Source organism: Notechis scutatus, chromosome 11 (assembly GCF_049901735.1).
Source record: "Notechis scutatus isolate UNSWTSFEM ecotype Mainland chromosome 11, rNotScu1.2, whole genome shotgun sequence".
NCBI classification, from domain to species: domain Eukaryota; kingdom Metazoa; phylum Chordata; class Lepidosauria; order Squamata; family Elapidae; genus Notechis; species Notechis scutatus.
Genome location: NC_142019.1, coordinates 6,123,452 through 6,138,427, shown reverse-complemented (window position 1 = coordinate 6,138,427; position 14,976 = coordinate 6,123,452). Strand labels below are relative to the sequence as shown.

Sequence of the window (14,976 nt, the reverse complement as noted above, 5' to 3'; positions counted from 1 at the left end):
CTTCTAACCTGCTTTCCAGCTCCGTTCTCCTGTGCAGGGCAACCAAAGAAGACCCAGCCAATCAGCTGGGACTCGGGAGGCAGAGAATAGATGTGGGTGGGGCCAGTCAGAGGTGGGATTTGCCGGTTCTCCAAACTACTCAAAATTTCCACTACCGGTTCTCCAGAACTGGTCAGAACCTACTGAATACCACCGCTGCCTGTGAGGCTCTACGAGAGTGAAAGATAGAAAAAGTAGGATAGGAAGACAGATGTTTTCGGCCACTGATGTTGGAGAAGATCCTGGGAATAATATAGACAACTAAGAAAACAAACCAAGGAGTCATCAAATAAATCAACCCAGAATTCTCACTTGAGGAACAAATAACCAGGCACAAACTATGCTACATTAGACACAATATGCAAGGAAGATGGACTCCATTTACAGTAGCAATGTTGGAAAACCCGAAAGACCAGGTCAGGGAGAGGCCATCATGGAGCAAAATCTATCTACATGGTTAATTAAAAACAACTTGGAGGCCCACAACCTATCAGTCAGTCACTTAATCTGCAAAATGATGGGAGGAATTGATGCTTTTTATCCAAACAATGCTAAGAGTTTTCTCGCTATTTGAGAATGTCCTATTTATGGAGCCACCCATTTAAGAGGATAAAGTTGCTAAGAGCCATGGTGGCGCAATAGTTAGAATGCAGTATTGCAGGCTAACTCTGCCCACTGCCAGCAGTTCCATCCTGACCGACTCAAGGTTGACTCAGCCTTCCCATCCTTCCAAGGTCAGTAAAATGAGAATCCAGATTGTTGGGGGCAATATGCTGACTCTCTAAGCTGCTTAGAGAGGACTGTAAAGCACTATGGGGCGATATATAAGTCTAAGTGCTATTTTTATGAAAACAACAATAGAGAAAAATTCATGTTTGCATAGAATGCAGCCGTGAGTAGTTTGGGAATGAGGTCCCTATGAAGCATTCACTCCCTAAAGTTCCTGGTTAGACTACAGTTTCTCTCCCCCTTTTCCTCCTTTCCTAAAAAGGTTGCTATTTTTAAAAAGTGCACATAATCGAATGTTTTATTCATCCACTATCCGCACCGTTTTAAAAGCCTTGCAGGATGAGTTTGGGGTTCAGGACAGAAAAAGCTGAAAGCAAGCAGGAAGTGGCAAAATATGCCAGCAAGGTACGGAAAATGTGGTTTTCAAGAAAAAGAGACAAAAATCACTAATGCAACAAAGATCTTTCTTCTACCAGGAAGTGAAAGTGAGCGTTGGTATATAAATACATTTGGCTAACTCACCTGGTGTTGTGTGTTTTCCTTTTAAATGGGGAATTCCAGTAGCAATTTCTCACTGTTTATATACTGTATATGGGAGGTTTTTAAATCACAATTCTTTTTGTAATATGATAGAAAGAAGAAAGTATTACTGTCCTTAACAAAAACTCATCATATGTGCTATTTGCTTTTAATTAAACAAAATGACATTTAATTAACATTCTGTCCCTAGGCTAAAAAAAAAATCTTTTACGTTTAGAGATCAGAACCATAAGAAATTCAATGTGAGTTATATTATTATACTTATTGCAGACAAAAATCAGATGAAATACAGATTAGGTTTGCAATTTTTAGCTTGTAATTCTTTCCTGTATTAATCTTTTATGTTGCCCAGTTCCCAATAACCCTGAATGGCAATCAAATTAGAGTAAAGTGAAATTAAAAGTAAAAATTATTAGCCTGTAGTCTTTTTGGTACAAAAAAGGGATATTGCATGTTTAAACAGAGGCTGGATGGATGGGCCTAATAATGAATTCCTGCATTTCCACGTGAATCCACCTTCTTTCTACACATTAGAATATAACCTGGAATCTTGTACGATGCACGCTTGAGATGGCATTGCAGATTGCAAGAAGCCCAAGTTTGCTTAAAACTGGTTTTACTGAATAGCTATTCAGTTGTTGACTTCACAACACATAAAGCACAATGGGTTCGGCTTTGGCTTGCATTTTGTGCAGATGTAGCCTTGAAGCTGTCTCACTTCCTACCTAACCCAGGCTATTTTGGGCCAGCAATAACACCTCATAAATCTAAGCTGAGGTTATCTTCTTCTTTGTGAGATGCCCAATCCTTTAAAAAAAATAAAAAAATGAATCCAATTAATTTGGATATGAGCAAAATAAGACCACCACTGGTAGAGTGCCTAACTGGTTGATAGTTTCTCCCAGGAGGTGGGGAGAGAAGACAGATAAGGGCAGGAGGAATTGCAAACACCAGTTTATGGAAATATAGGGAACAGAATCACAAACCATTTCCCTGCATCAGGAATAGCAATAGCACTTAGACTCATATACTGCTTCATGGTGCTTTACAGCCCTCTCTAAGGGGTTTAGAGTCAGCATAATATGCCCCCAACCATCTGGGTCCTCATTAAACCGACCTCAGAAGGCTGAATCAACCTTGAGCCAATCAGGATCGAACTGCTGTCACTCGGCAGAGTTAGCCTGCAATACTGCATTCTAACCATGGCGCCATCAAGGAAGCATTATGTGATCGTTCATGTCCCTGCTCTTAAGCTATAACACAAGAGCCAGGTTTCTATGGGACAAACTTGCTCCTTTTCTCATCTTGAACTTGGCTGAACAGTATTATTTTAAATATAGGGCTATGCCAAGGTGGCAATGCCCTCATCTTTAACACAAAGCCATTATTTATCTGCTTAACTGTGACATTCCTCCATATAAGATGCCCTTGGGGCTCTATCCCTTGTAGGGTTGCTGGGACAACTGTTAGCTTTTTACATGAGGTTTTTAACTGTTCAAGGTACAGGGATAAACTCACATTACCCCAAGGCTTCTTTCTCTCAAGGAAAGGTCATATGCCAGCTAGCCAATTTTACCCTGCTGACAGGGATTAAAAAAAAAATAGCAAGATAAGCAGCCACAACTATGCAATCAAAGTCCCAGCTGAAGAGAATATTTGCAGCTCAGGGTTGAACTGTGGGGGTCCTTGGGGCTCTCTAAGCTTGGCTGCTTTCTTGCAGACATTTCATTACCCAACTAAGTAACATCCTCAGTGCCACAAGGGAGTGGGGTTTCCGGAGTAGAGGAGGATGAGAAGGACTGTGCTCTCTGAGCTGAGTTTTTTTCCCTTTCTTGTAGACATTTCATTGCCCAACTAGGTAATATCATCAGTGCCACAAAGGAGTGGGGTTTTGCTCTCTTTTATCTGTCAAAAGCCCATTCTTTTTACATGCATTTTTAACAGCCACCTTGCAAGCACCAATTTAGCTTCCGTGTAACCTCCAGCCCCATTTTTATGCTTCGGCACTGAACCTCAAGGAGAATGTTGATGTTTAAGGACAACATTGTAATCTTGGGAGATGCAATGTTTTCTCTTTCTTTCTTTCTTTCTTTCTTTCTTTCTTTCTTTCTTTCTTTCTTTCTTTCTTTCTTTCTTTCTTTCTTTCTTTCTTCCTTTCTTCCTTTCTTCCTTTCTTCCTTTCTTCCTTCCTTCCTTCCTTCATCTTACTTTCTTTCTTTTGAAGCAACACAATAGGCACGTTAAGCTTCTTTCATACACCTATCTTCTACAACTTCTCCATAGACTTCCAAAAATAAAGAAAAGGCCCAAACATTCAGTTTCATTTAGTCCGGTTACATCACTGTCTAAATGGCTCTCTTTCCCCCAACCTATGGCTCTCATACTGAAAATAATTTTAATAAAATGAAATGTAGAGTCCCTCTGGCCTCGTTTATACAAATCTAGCCTTGTTTTCTATAATATCCTAGTCATTCTGGTTGCCTTTTGTATCTTGGAATGAATCTTCTTGGGATTTTTACCTGTGAGCAGCAGAATTTGCTTAGCCCAGTGATACCACTGTGCGTTTTATAAAATGCTTACTGCCCATGATTAACTGAAGCATTGTTTGTTCTCATTGACCCAATTTAACGGGTTTGCATTATGTACTGTTCAATGAACTGAAAGCACACGGGCTGCATTCAAATAATAGTTAGGCTAACCCAAGATTCACTAGTTTGCATTCGGTGTGCTGCACAAATCTTCCTGTGTCTTTGAGGTTTTTTTTTAAAAAAATATAATAATTTCCTTAACATGTGAAAGACTTAGCTAAATACCGTATTTTCTTCATGCTGTTTTTACACATCATGTGCCAGTTTTCTTACAAAATACTTCAGGTAGTGTGTCACACCAAATAAAAGAACATCTTAGTTACATCTGTAATTACTCTGTAAGCATACTCAAATTTTTGCCTGATACAAAGGGAAGTGCTCTTGTATTTATTGACAGAGCCTAAAAGAGGGGAGGATTTAAAAGCATTTTTGGCCAAATGTGGGGGAAATAATGAAACATGAGTCGTTTGAAGATTCCCCTCCCCCCATTCTCATTTTGGAATCAGACTTCTGCATATATAAAACACGGTGGACTAAATAGTTGTTTAGTTAGAAGGCTAGCAGCTGAAGTGTAAAACAGAAATACAGCTGGTCCTCAACTTATGACCACAAACGAGACAGGAACTTTGGTCGCTAAGTGATGCAGTTGCTAAGTGATGAGCTGCACCCAATACATTTATGGCCATTTTAAGCAAATTGCCATGGTTATCAAGCAAAACCAGCTTTTCCCATTGACAAGGAATAGGTACGCATTGCATAGTTGATATACTGTTAAGATTGCACTAAGGACTACAACCTAATACATTACATTAATTCCAAGGGAGCTTATTATAGAAATCTTGTTAAATGTATTTGTTCAGATGATCGAATCTGAACAAGAAAACGGATCAAGGAGAGCTACTTACCCGGGCAGCGTAGGATATCCCAGTCTCCAAGTTGGATTCACCTTTTTGCCCAAGATGTTTGCCTGGTTTAGACAGGAAAGCAGAGTCCCCCACAGCTAACAAAACACAGTTCTCTTGGGTGTTTGGGTTGGACCTGAACACCTTGTCAGGGTCTCCCTGGGGATAAGCAGAAGACAAGGAGCTGCTTAAGCCGATTTCTGGCACGGTTGGGCTGCTCTGGACAGTGATGCATTCCGTGAGTTTAAACCTTGGCACCTCTTTCGTTCGTAAGCAGAAGTTCTTCAGGGTTGGTAAGGTGGAAGTGTTGGTCAGCTTAACGTTCGCCATGCGAGGTACCAAGGTGCACAAAGAAATGGAGCTGTCCGAGGTACCAGCTGGGACATCTTCAGTGAGTGTGGTAGATGGAGTGGAAGGAGAAGCTGAAGAGGCCTTTAGGCGAAGGAGATCACTGGACGTGTCTTCCTCCAGTGAGGTGAGGGACTCATTTCTGAAACGACTATATTTAGTCCTGTGGAGCATTCCTGGTTCTCTTAAGAATCCTACATCCAGTAGTTGTGTACTCAAGCAATAGAGAATGGGTTCTCTCATAGCCTGCAAAGTTTTGTAACTCAATCTGCTGGATCCCCCACCCTTAACTCAGCTGCCTTCTTATGAATGACCAAAAAAAATACGGAACCAGACAGATCAAAATAATTTTGAACAGAAAAAATAAGAAGACAGGGTTTCTGGTCACTCTGGATGCTCTCAAAACATCTCCGGAATTTTTCTTCTTCTTCATAAACCCTGCTTCCGTTTGCCCGGTCATTTGATTGTTTGAAATTAAATCAAAGTGAAACACGTACGAAGCCCAGATCCCCAAAAATACTACATCTGTTTCATCTGAACAGCGACAATCATTTCAAGCAAGCAAACTCCAAATCCGTCTCAGTTTTTCAACACTCTGTGCCATGCTTCTGTGTAGGATTAATGTTGAAGACTCGGCTACCTTTAAAAAAAAAAAAATTAAGTATTTAGGACAAAAACACAACAAGAAACCTCTTTCTTGAAAAACAACAGCAGGATATACTTTTTTTAAAAAAAAGCCGCCTTGTTCTGACTTGATTAACAAGGACTTGATCAGTTGAGGTGGGGAAAAAAGCACTTCTCTGAAATTAAAATAAAATCTGACAAAGGCAGCTTGAAGGAAAAAGTCCAGGTTAACATGTTCTATGAACCAAACACAGTTTCTGTCTGCAGAAACACCTTGGTTGTCCTTAAAGACCCTCAGTAGGATAGTGACCCTCAAATACTCCGCATAGATTGATATTCTGGCACAGCAAGACTTCAGAACTTCACGGCAACCATCAGTCAATGTCAGCATTACGGAAAAGTCTGTCCATTATCCTTTGGAGCCATCTCTTCGCTCTTTTTCCATCTCCAGGTTAGGATGACCGATTCCTTTGAAATGTTACAGAAAGAACGTTGCCTTTTCTTGTCTTCCTCTTCCTCTTTTTTATGAATGAAGTTTTCTGAATGGCTCTCACTGTGTGCAAGCTAAATAAATCTGTGAATGAAGCTGAGAATGGCTGTAACTGACTGGCAGTCCCAGGGGTGTTCAGTCTGCAGCCAATCGGAAGGGAGCCTGATGACTCACGCACCATAAATACACGAAACTAGTAACCATCCAAAATGTGACTTTTGGCAAAGGGGCAGCTTTCACTGTACCGGAGGTAGCTGGTGGGGGGAAGGCATCCTTGGCACGAGATGCAATTCAGATATAGATATATATATATATAAATATTTCTCAATGAGAAGAAAGGTGGAGAGCATGTGGTTTCTGCAATGCAGCAGCCGGAGTTCAGCATAAAGAAAAGGTTCATAAGATGAAAAGCCCTCGGGGAGGAAAAGAATAATGATGAACTGGTGGGTTTTTCTTTTCCTGTTTCTCCCCTTTCCCCCCCCCCTTCTTTCTTTAAGAAACAGAGCTCCTTTTTATCGACTTTCTGTTCCATCTAGAATGGCACTTCCTGTGCCGATCAAATTTACTGGGAAAGCAGATTAGAAGAACACAGCAACACACAGGAAGCCCAGGACCTGAGCAGGCAATTCAATAAGTACATCACATCCTCACAAACTGCAAGCCATCACAGGCACTAGGAAGGAAGGCAAAAGGGCACCTGGGGAGAAGAGAAGGAGAAGGAGAAGGAGTGGGGAGTGGAACCCTGCAGCTTTATCACTGGGTGTATTGACATGGTTTTATTTTTATTTTTTTAAAAAAGGACTCTGTTTGGAGCGAGATCAAAGCTGGAAAGGGTGTATAATAACAGTCGGAGTGCCTTCTTGTTTTCCGTGATGGGGAAGAGGCAGGAAGACTGCTGAAAACTTCTAGGAAGGTCGTGGAGCTGATGGAAGGTGTCTCTTTTTTCCCCCACCCCAGCATCTGTCACCTTCTGTCTTCAAATCTAAAAATATTAAAGGCTGCTGAACTTGGGATCTTTCCCAGCAAAGGAGATGCTGCAACCGCTCCTCGCAACACGCAGAGGGATTATTCAAGGAAACAATGGCCTCTTAAGCTTTTCTCCGTTTGAAACCCAATTTAGTCCTTAGTAGAAAATCTTGGGACACACACACAATATTCTCAAATTTAGACCGATTTTAGTATTTCCTCTCCCCCCTTCTGGATGTTGTATTATCTTGGGGTTGACTTGGATTCATCACAGGGCACCTCTCTCTCTTTCTCCTCGCTAGCGTCTTGCCTTGTCTGCTCCTTACACAGGGAAGGTGATGTAAATTCTGGATTAGGGAGAAGCTCGCATGAAATTCATTCCTACTTGTTTGTCTTCCTTAGTGCTTTCGACCCCACGGGGGCCATACTTATCACAAGAGGTACACTCACTTTCCTCATGGGAAAGTACACACTCCAACCACACAAAAAGCACCTTTCTTTGCAAACGTGCCCAACGCTGAACGCGATTTAACCCTACTCTGCGAAGCTTCACATGATCCCAGAAAACCCCTGTACGGGTTTTATTTGAAGGCAGCCATTTCTTCTGCTAAAACGTCTCGTTTTCTCCTCTTTCCAGCGATGCGAGTGAGAAAAGGGGAAGGAGAAACATCAAAGGAAAACTCACCTACCTAGAGGCACCAGTGAGTGGGCTTGTGGTGTGGGAGGAGATACTTAATAATAACACACTGTTTTTCTAAGTCACAGGGTGCTGCACATGTGAAATGAAGGGTATTATTATTATCATTTTTAAAAGCCTTTCCTTTAAACAAAGGAAAGAAACAGTAGCTTTCTATGTCAACGGGAGGAGGGAAAACCTGGCAGAAGAGGAAATGGTAATTGATACAACTTTTATTTTCAATTTTGAAAAGATTAACGCAGCCCTGATGTGATGACCCAAAGGGGCGTGGCACAAAGGCAACGCAGTCAGCTAATCAGTCGGAGTCCCTTTATTATCTCCAGCTTTGCCCCCAGTGTCCAGGTTACCTTCTGGCTGGAGAAAAACTCTCCCAGGAACAGCCTTTGGTTGCAGAGAATCAAGTCCAAAACGTGGTCAACAAAGACTGTAATTATAAGTCCAATCAAGGCAAAATGAGGTAATAAGTCTGGCAGGGCAGGTGCAAGAATTCCAGACGTGAAGGCATGGCAGTAACTCAACACAGTTGGGAAGACGCCAGGAACACAGATAGGCAAAGTCAATACAAGATAAACTCATGTTTGCTCCCAGCAGCTGCCACACACAGCATGCATTTCTTTTAAACTCTCTTCCCAGCTGTGGCTAATGAAGGGAATCAGGGCCCTTTGCTCCCCCGTAAGCCATGCAACCCATGTTGCTCTCTTCTCCGTTCCTCCCTGCGTGCCCTAGGATGAAGAGGGGGTGGGCCTGGGTCCTCCTCTGAACTCCCTCTCTCTTGTTCTACTTCTCCCCTGCTCTGCCCAGCCGGACTTTGCCCTTCCCAGTTTCCTCCACAGCCAAGGGAGCCACACTCCTACTCCCTGTCAGCTGTTTGTCTTCCTCCTTGGATTCAGACTCCAACAGGGGCATGACACCTGACTTATAGTCAGATGATTCAAAATGCACTGGATTTTCACACTCCTAATGCCAGGTGGTGAAGACCAGATCCGCACGGGAAGGTTCAATTAAGCTGACTTTATTGCTAAAAATCTATGCACAGGAATCTTCTGAACTAAAGCTAGCACCTGGTTAAAGTTAGAGAAGAGTCAATAGAACTCAAGGACGGTTGGACTTGGTTCTCTTATGACTATGTAGAGATTCTAGGCAGATTCCTCATTCAACTCTATCCCCAGGTTCTGCCATTCCTTCTCCTACACCTAATTAGAACATACCATTGAGAGCAGAAAGGAAATTGGTACCATTTCATTGGATGGAACATGGTCTCTGCTTCGTTTTTAATTATATCTAACCTGAAGGGCACATGCCACATCCCAAAAACTGAATATCTATTTACATCTCCCAGAAGTATTCAAAGCAGTGGATGGAAAGCTAAGGGGTCTCAACACCATGACATTTAATTATAAATATAATATGCTCACCTGTAAAAAAGAATAACAGATGGATCCTCAGTGGATTCTCTCTTTTTTATCCGACTGTGGTGCAGCAAAAAAAAAAAAAGGATGAAACATGGTGAACAAATAGTAAGTGAAGATTGACTTACTCAAAATAGGAGTAAGGGCCAATTATATCATCTTCCCAGTTTTTCTCAGCATTATCATTTAATATTAATAAACAATCCTTATTTAAGATTCCAACCATGTCCCATCACAGGTTTAACATCCAAGAACAATATTTTTTGGGGGGGACAGAAAGTTGATCATAAGGAAATTTCCAGTAGAGCTTTATAGGAGGAGGGTCATCTAAGTCAATGAGGATACCTGTAGTAGGGATGGGAAGGGTATCACAGATGGTGGAATTTGACTTCTGCCAGTTTAATGTGCCTTTGTAAAATTCCATTGACATGATAGGGCAATTGCACAGAAATTATCTCACCTGGAAGCTCTTAAATATTGTTTGGAACTGCGAAACAAGCTCTGTCTGGATACCTTCAACCTGGATGGATGGCCTACAAAGGAAACCATTAGGAGACCAAAGCCTAGCCTTACTCTTCCTTGCAAACATCTTATTTTTATTTATTTTTTGCAAATTTTATTTGAGTCTTCACAAAAAAAAAATACAAATAAAACATCTTTTTTGAAAGTAGCATAATCCCGGGTTACATTTCTTCGTACAGACACAAATTCAATTTCATGCTCATTTTTATGTTCTATTCCATATCTTATTACTGTTTTACATGTTCTACATAGCTTCTCCCCTCTTTTAATTTTCTCAATTTTAATTTAATTATCTCATCTCAATTCAAATCATTATATTTATACTTTTTGTCTGTCCTGTTTCAATTTCATATTATCTTTTCTCATTAAACAAAGTTTCTCCTGTAGTTGCTGATTGGAGTATGACACCTTTATATCTTTTAATTTTATCGATTTAACTCTTATTTAAGCTTCAATATATACCTTAAAGTTATAACATTCAATATAATACATAACTTCCATTCAGATTCTGCTTGGTACATTCTTAAAATACACACTATATTCTTTTTAAAAAAAGATTATAAATATATGTAATTAAAACAACACATTTCATTCCAATTCAATTCTATCATTAATGTTAATATTCATTAAAATCTTAACTTTTTTAACATTATTTTTCAATTAAATATCATACTTCTATAGGAACAGTTATAAGCTTTCCATAATTAATTCCCCCCTCTTCACTTATATTTTATAAAACATTAACTAATTAAAATGTTCCCGTCCCTTCCTAATTCAATTCTCTCATTTATTTTATTAACAAACATTTCACTAGATTACAGTATTTTATCCCTCATTTTAATCATACATTGTTTCCAATTTTTTTAAAATTATTTCTATTACTAATATAACAATACAATCTTATGTACATTTACAGAATCCCTTTTTCATTTAAATTTTCACCCATTATCTCTAAATAGGCCCTGTTTCTCCATATCTTGTTTCTGTCCTTTGTAACTTCTTTTCCTTTCCTTCTTCCCTTTCTTCTTCTCTCTCCCCTTTTTATCCCCTCTACCTCTATTTTTCTCTTCTGTATTCCCCTCTTCTGTTGCTTTCCAATATTATACTTATTTTTCGAACTATTTTTCTTTTCTTTGGTTGTTTTTTTAAGTCTTAAATTCTCCATTCTCTTTCCCCCCCTTTCCTTTTTCTTCCCCACATAGAATTACTTGTTCATTAAAGATGGCTTCTTCTTTGTCCCACTCTTCTTGTTTTGCAGACGTTTCTTGTTGTTTCTCATAGTTCCAAATCTCCATTTCTAAGAATTGAAAAACGAAGCCAAAAGAACCCCTCCCTTCTTGTGCATCTTCTTTGTACTTTTTAAGTTCCATTTTCAATTCATCCAGAAGTAGTGCCATTGTATAAATTTTTAAACAACCACCTGATTAATTTTAGTCATTCAAATGCAATAACCAAGAATCCAAAGATCACCAAGTAATCCAAATACACGCAAGCTGTTTCTTTTTGCTTTTTTTTCACCTTCTCTTCCTGGGGTTCTACTATTTAGTTGCCAAGTTTCAGTTGAAATGTATCTTTTAGAAGTCTTGTTGAAGTTTTACTGTAGATTCCTTTTAATGCCAGGCAGTCTCCTCCCTTTTTTCCAGATCGTGCCCTTTTATTCTTTTTCTCTCCTTTCCTGTTTATAAAAAATTTTTAGTGTCCAGAAATCTTTATTATCCCTTTGACATTTTGTTTTATTTTCAGCTTAATTGCCTGTTGATGTCAAAGCGGGTTTTTCCCCCCAATTTCTTATTTAAATCTCTTAGTTGTCAGTATAGGGAAAGGGAGAGAAGAAAAAACAAACAAACCTTTCCCTTTTCACTTTCCTTCACTGCTTCAGAATCTTCTTTGGGAACGATGTTATTTTTTTTTTTTTTAGTTTAAATTCCAGGGTACCTTAGTTGTTGCTTTTGCAATTCTTTTCCGGTCGAGTTCTTCTTTGAGGTGGCCATTTCTGACCACTGCTGCAACCGCCTTTGAGAAAGGAAGTAATGGCCAGCTGAGGAGGAGAGATGCAGCTCTCCTCAACCCTGCTGGTAGTCTCCCCCCTCTTCACCACCTCTACGGGGTGGCTTAGCCCAGAAACCAGCCGGCTCGGGGCGCTCCAATGGCGAGCCCAGACTAAAACCACGCACGATCGCAGATTTCTATCTGTCGCCGAAGAAGCTCAAACCGGAAGCCCTTGCAAACATCTTATTGTTAACATGACATACAAAGTAAAACTAGCCAAATAGCCTTCTCACATTGCTGGAGTACCATCAGCTTCGTTCTACCTCACCTGTATATCACAGGGATCTACAATTTGCACTATCATGGTTATGCATGGTAACTGTGCATCTATTTATCCAGGAAATATGTCACTGGATTGCCATGCCACTGACTATTAATCATGCTTTATATAACACAGCAACTGAATTCATACTACATATTATGCCAAAATTAAAAAAAAACAAAACAAAACAGGATGGTCTATTGTAATGGGTAGAAGATATTTATGGAATATTGACTTTTGGTATCACAATTCAGAATATTGTATCTGAATTCTTCAAAGCATATTATATACAAGGGTGGGATTCTATAGGTTCGCACCTATTCACTAGAACTGGTTGTTAGCATTCTAAGCAGTTTGGAGAACCGGTTGTTAGAAGAAATTATGGGCCTAATCCTGTAAGGAAGGCAGGAAGGAAACATTCTGGTGTTGCTTACAGAAACTGCCTCTCCGTTAACCCTTATTACATTCTTGGCAGGACTAGACTTCCTGTCTCAGGAACGTCTCTGGAGTTTTTTCCCCCTCCTTTGCTGGTACTTTGCTTGTGTGGAGTGACCATTCAAAGTTACAATGGCACTGAAAAAAGTGACTTATAACCATTTTTCACACTTACGACTATTGCAGCATCCCCACAGTCACGAGAGGCCAGGCGAGGAGATGCATGCCTCAATATGAGTGATGTTGAGTTGGCCACGTCCAGCCAGTCACATGACCACCAAGCCACACCTACCAAGCCACGTCCACAGAACTGGTTGTTAAAAAAATTGAATCCCACCCCTGATCATATAGCACATTATATATCATCATCATTTATCGACCCCATAATCCCTTGCGGGGTGGAGTCTGGGCAACTGAATGGAGCTAGCAGAGTGTTTTAATGGCTGGATGCCCTTCCTGTCACCAAGACAAGAGTTTTGTTCAGCAGATCTATTCTCTGTGTGCCCAGAGAGAGAGAAATATATATGATAATATAAGCATATTACTCAAACAAGGAATCTATCGATGTTGGCTTTTCTGGAAATCATTCTCACATTCTGGAAATCATTCTCACATTTATTGATCACAGAGTCAACTACAAAAATACTTCTTTGGTCTTTTTAGTTGTCAGCAGAAAGGGAGGGGAGAAAGCAGTGCATTCCTTAAATGTTTGAGATAATCGCTTTGGTCACCGAAGCTTCTGGCACGCAAATTACTGGAGAGCATGATGGAGGACTCCTGGCTATGGATGTGTCTCATTGGAGAATATACACCCAGGGTGTGGGGGGGAAGACCAGGGTCAAGGGAGAAATGAATAATGTGTCAGAGTTGGCTGCAACTGGGAAACGCCGACATGTCAACTCCTAATCAATCAATCTTTTTTAGATGCAGCTAGAGACTAAGATTTGAATGGGGGTGCATGTCAGAGTCCTGACTTGAAAGAAGACCCACAAAACCAGTAAGCAAGCCTTGCCAAATTGGGATGGATAGCATCCGTCTTGTTTGCTTTTGGGGATGGGTCTTTCCTGGAAAGTGCCGGATTCCAGAACACTGCACGACTGCAAATGTGTCTTGCCTAGAACAAAGATCTTACTCCCCCTTCTCTAAAAAAAAAAGTGGCGAAAATACAACTCTGCAAACAAAAACGGCGCATTTGCACCCTGCAAGAATAGGTTTCGCCTGACCCCCCCCCCCTTCTCAGGGAGTGTGGATGCCTCCCCATCACATGCATTTTTCTCATGTTAATTCTCAGCGTGTGGGTGTGAAGAGACACCCGCAGTCACATTTGCTGCCTTGTGAGTGAGGGGCGGAAGGAGAAGCAAGAGGCATGTGCTGCTGTCACCAGAGCGGGGTGTGTGCTCCATGCAGGAGACCAGAATCACGTTAGAATCTGGTCGCCTGCTCAACCAGGAGGCGGATTCCTGATGAAGCATACATACATTAAAAGTTTCCCTGCTGCCAAGTGGAATGCAACGTGCTTATTGGCTTTTTTGGGGGGGACTTGAGGACTGCTGGTTTTTGTCACAGTGCAGTTGTGTGTGTGTGTTTTAAATGAAGCCAAGAGCAATATTTATTGCAATCAGAGACTTCCTGTCCCTCTTTCAGCTGTTATATTATCACAAAAAGCTTCACACAGCCTTCCCTTCCTGCTGATTGCCTTTGAATTGCTACTTCTCAGTTTTCGGGTGATAGACACGAACAGCTCCACAATACTCTTATTTTCCCAGAGTAGGATGGGAAGGGAAAAGCCAATAGGAGAAATTACTTCAACCTACACCCACCCCGAGGATTGCTCTTTGTTAAGTCCTAATTAACTGGGTTCACAAAGATACCGAGTTTTGGATTACAATCCAGTGATTTAATTGCCAGAGCCTGCCAAGCTGAAATAGCCAGGGTATCATTCTTCGGTGACATTGAAAAGTCTATTGCTTGCTACGATTAAGGGACGACATACTGGAGACTGTATTTAGATGCAGACTATCAAAATGTCTGCAAATAGGCCTTTTAAACAAGGGCCTGAATGTTGTGGGAACCAGGGAAGGAATACAAGAAATGGTCCTGGAACAAGAGCAAGAATTTTTTTTACTGAACATGCCGACAAATATTGTTAATTTCCCAAACTCAAAAGAGAAATCCTATCAATCCTGGCTTGGTTTTAAAATGAAACCCACAGGGTACTGGGCAAAAAGAATAATGAGCAGCCACTGCTCCTAAATTACCTTTCTCCTGTGTGCAGAGTGCTAGTCGCTAAAAATTTCTTAGCACTGGGGGGGGGAGGGGGGGACATGCAGCCCCAAAGTTCTCTAGTTTTAACCTTAGAAAGTTGCTCTTCTTTTT

The 14,976-nt window shown here is 40.7% G+C and overlaps 1 protein-coding gene across 2 annotated transcripts in view; it reads right to left on the bottom strand.

The window, feature by feature from the left end:
- Nucleotides 1–6,354, bottom strand: part of SHC4 (SHC adaptor protein 4) — a 37,794-nt gene extending 31,440 nt beyond the window's left edge. The window contains exon 1 of one of the 2 annotated variants that reach the window (XM_026677101.2): nt 4,802–6,354. In XM_026677101.2, coding sequence (XP_026532886.1) covers nt 4,802–5,389 — 588 coding nt within the window. In that variant the 5' untranslated portion in view covers nt 5,390–6,354. The remainder of the gene's footprint in view (nt 1–4,801) is intronic. The other variant, XM_026677100.2, reaches the window with a different exon arrangement.
- Nucleotides 6,355–14,976: the final 8,622 nt, after the last annotated feature.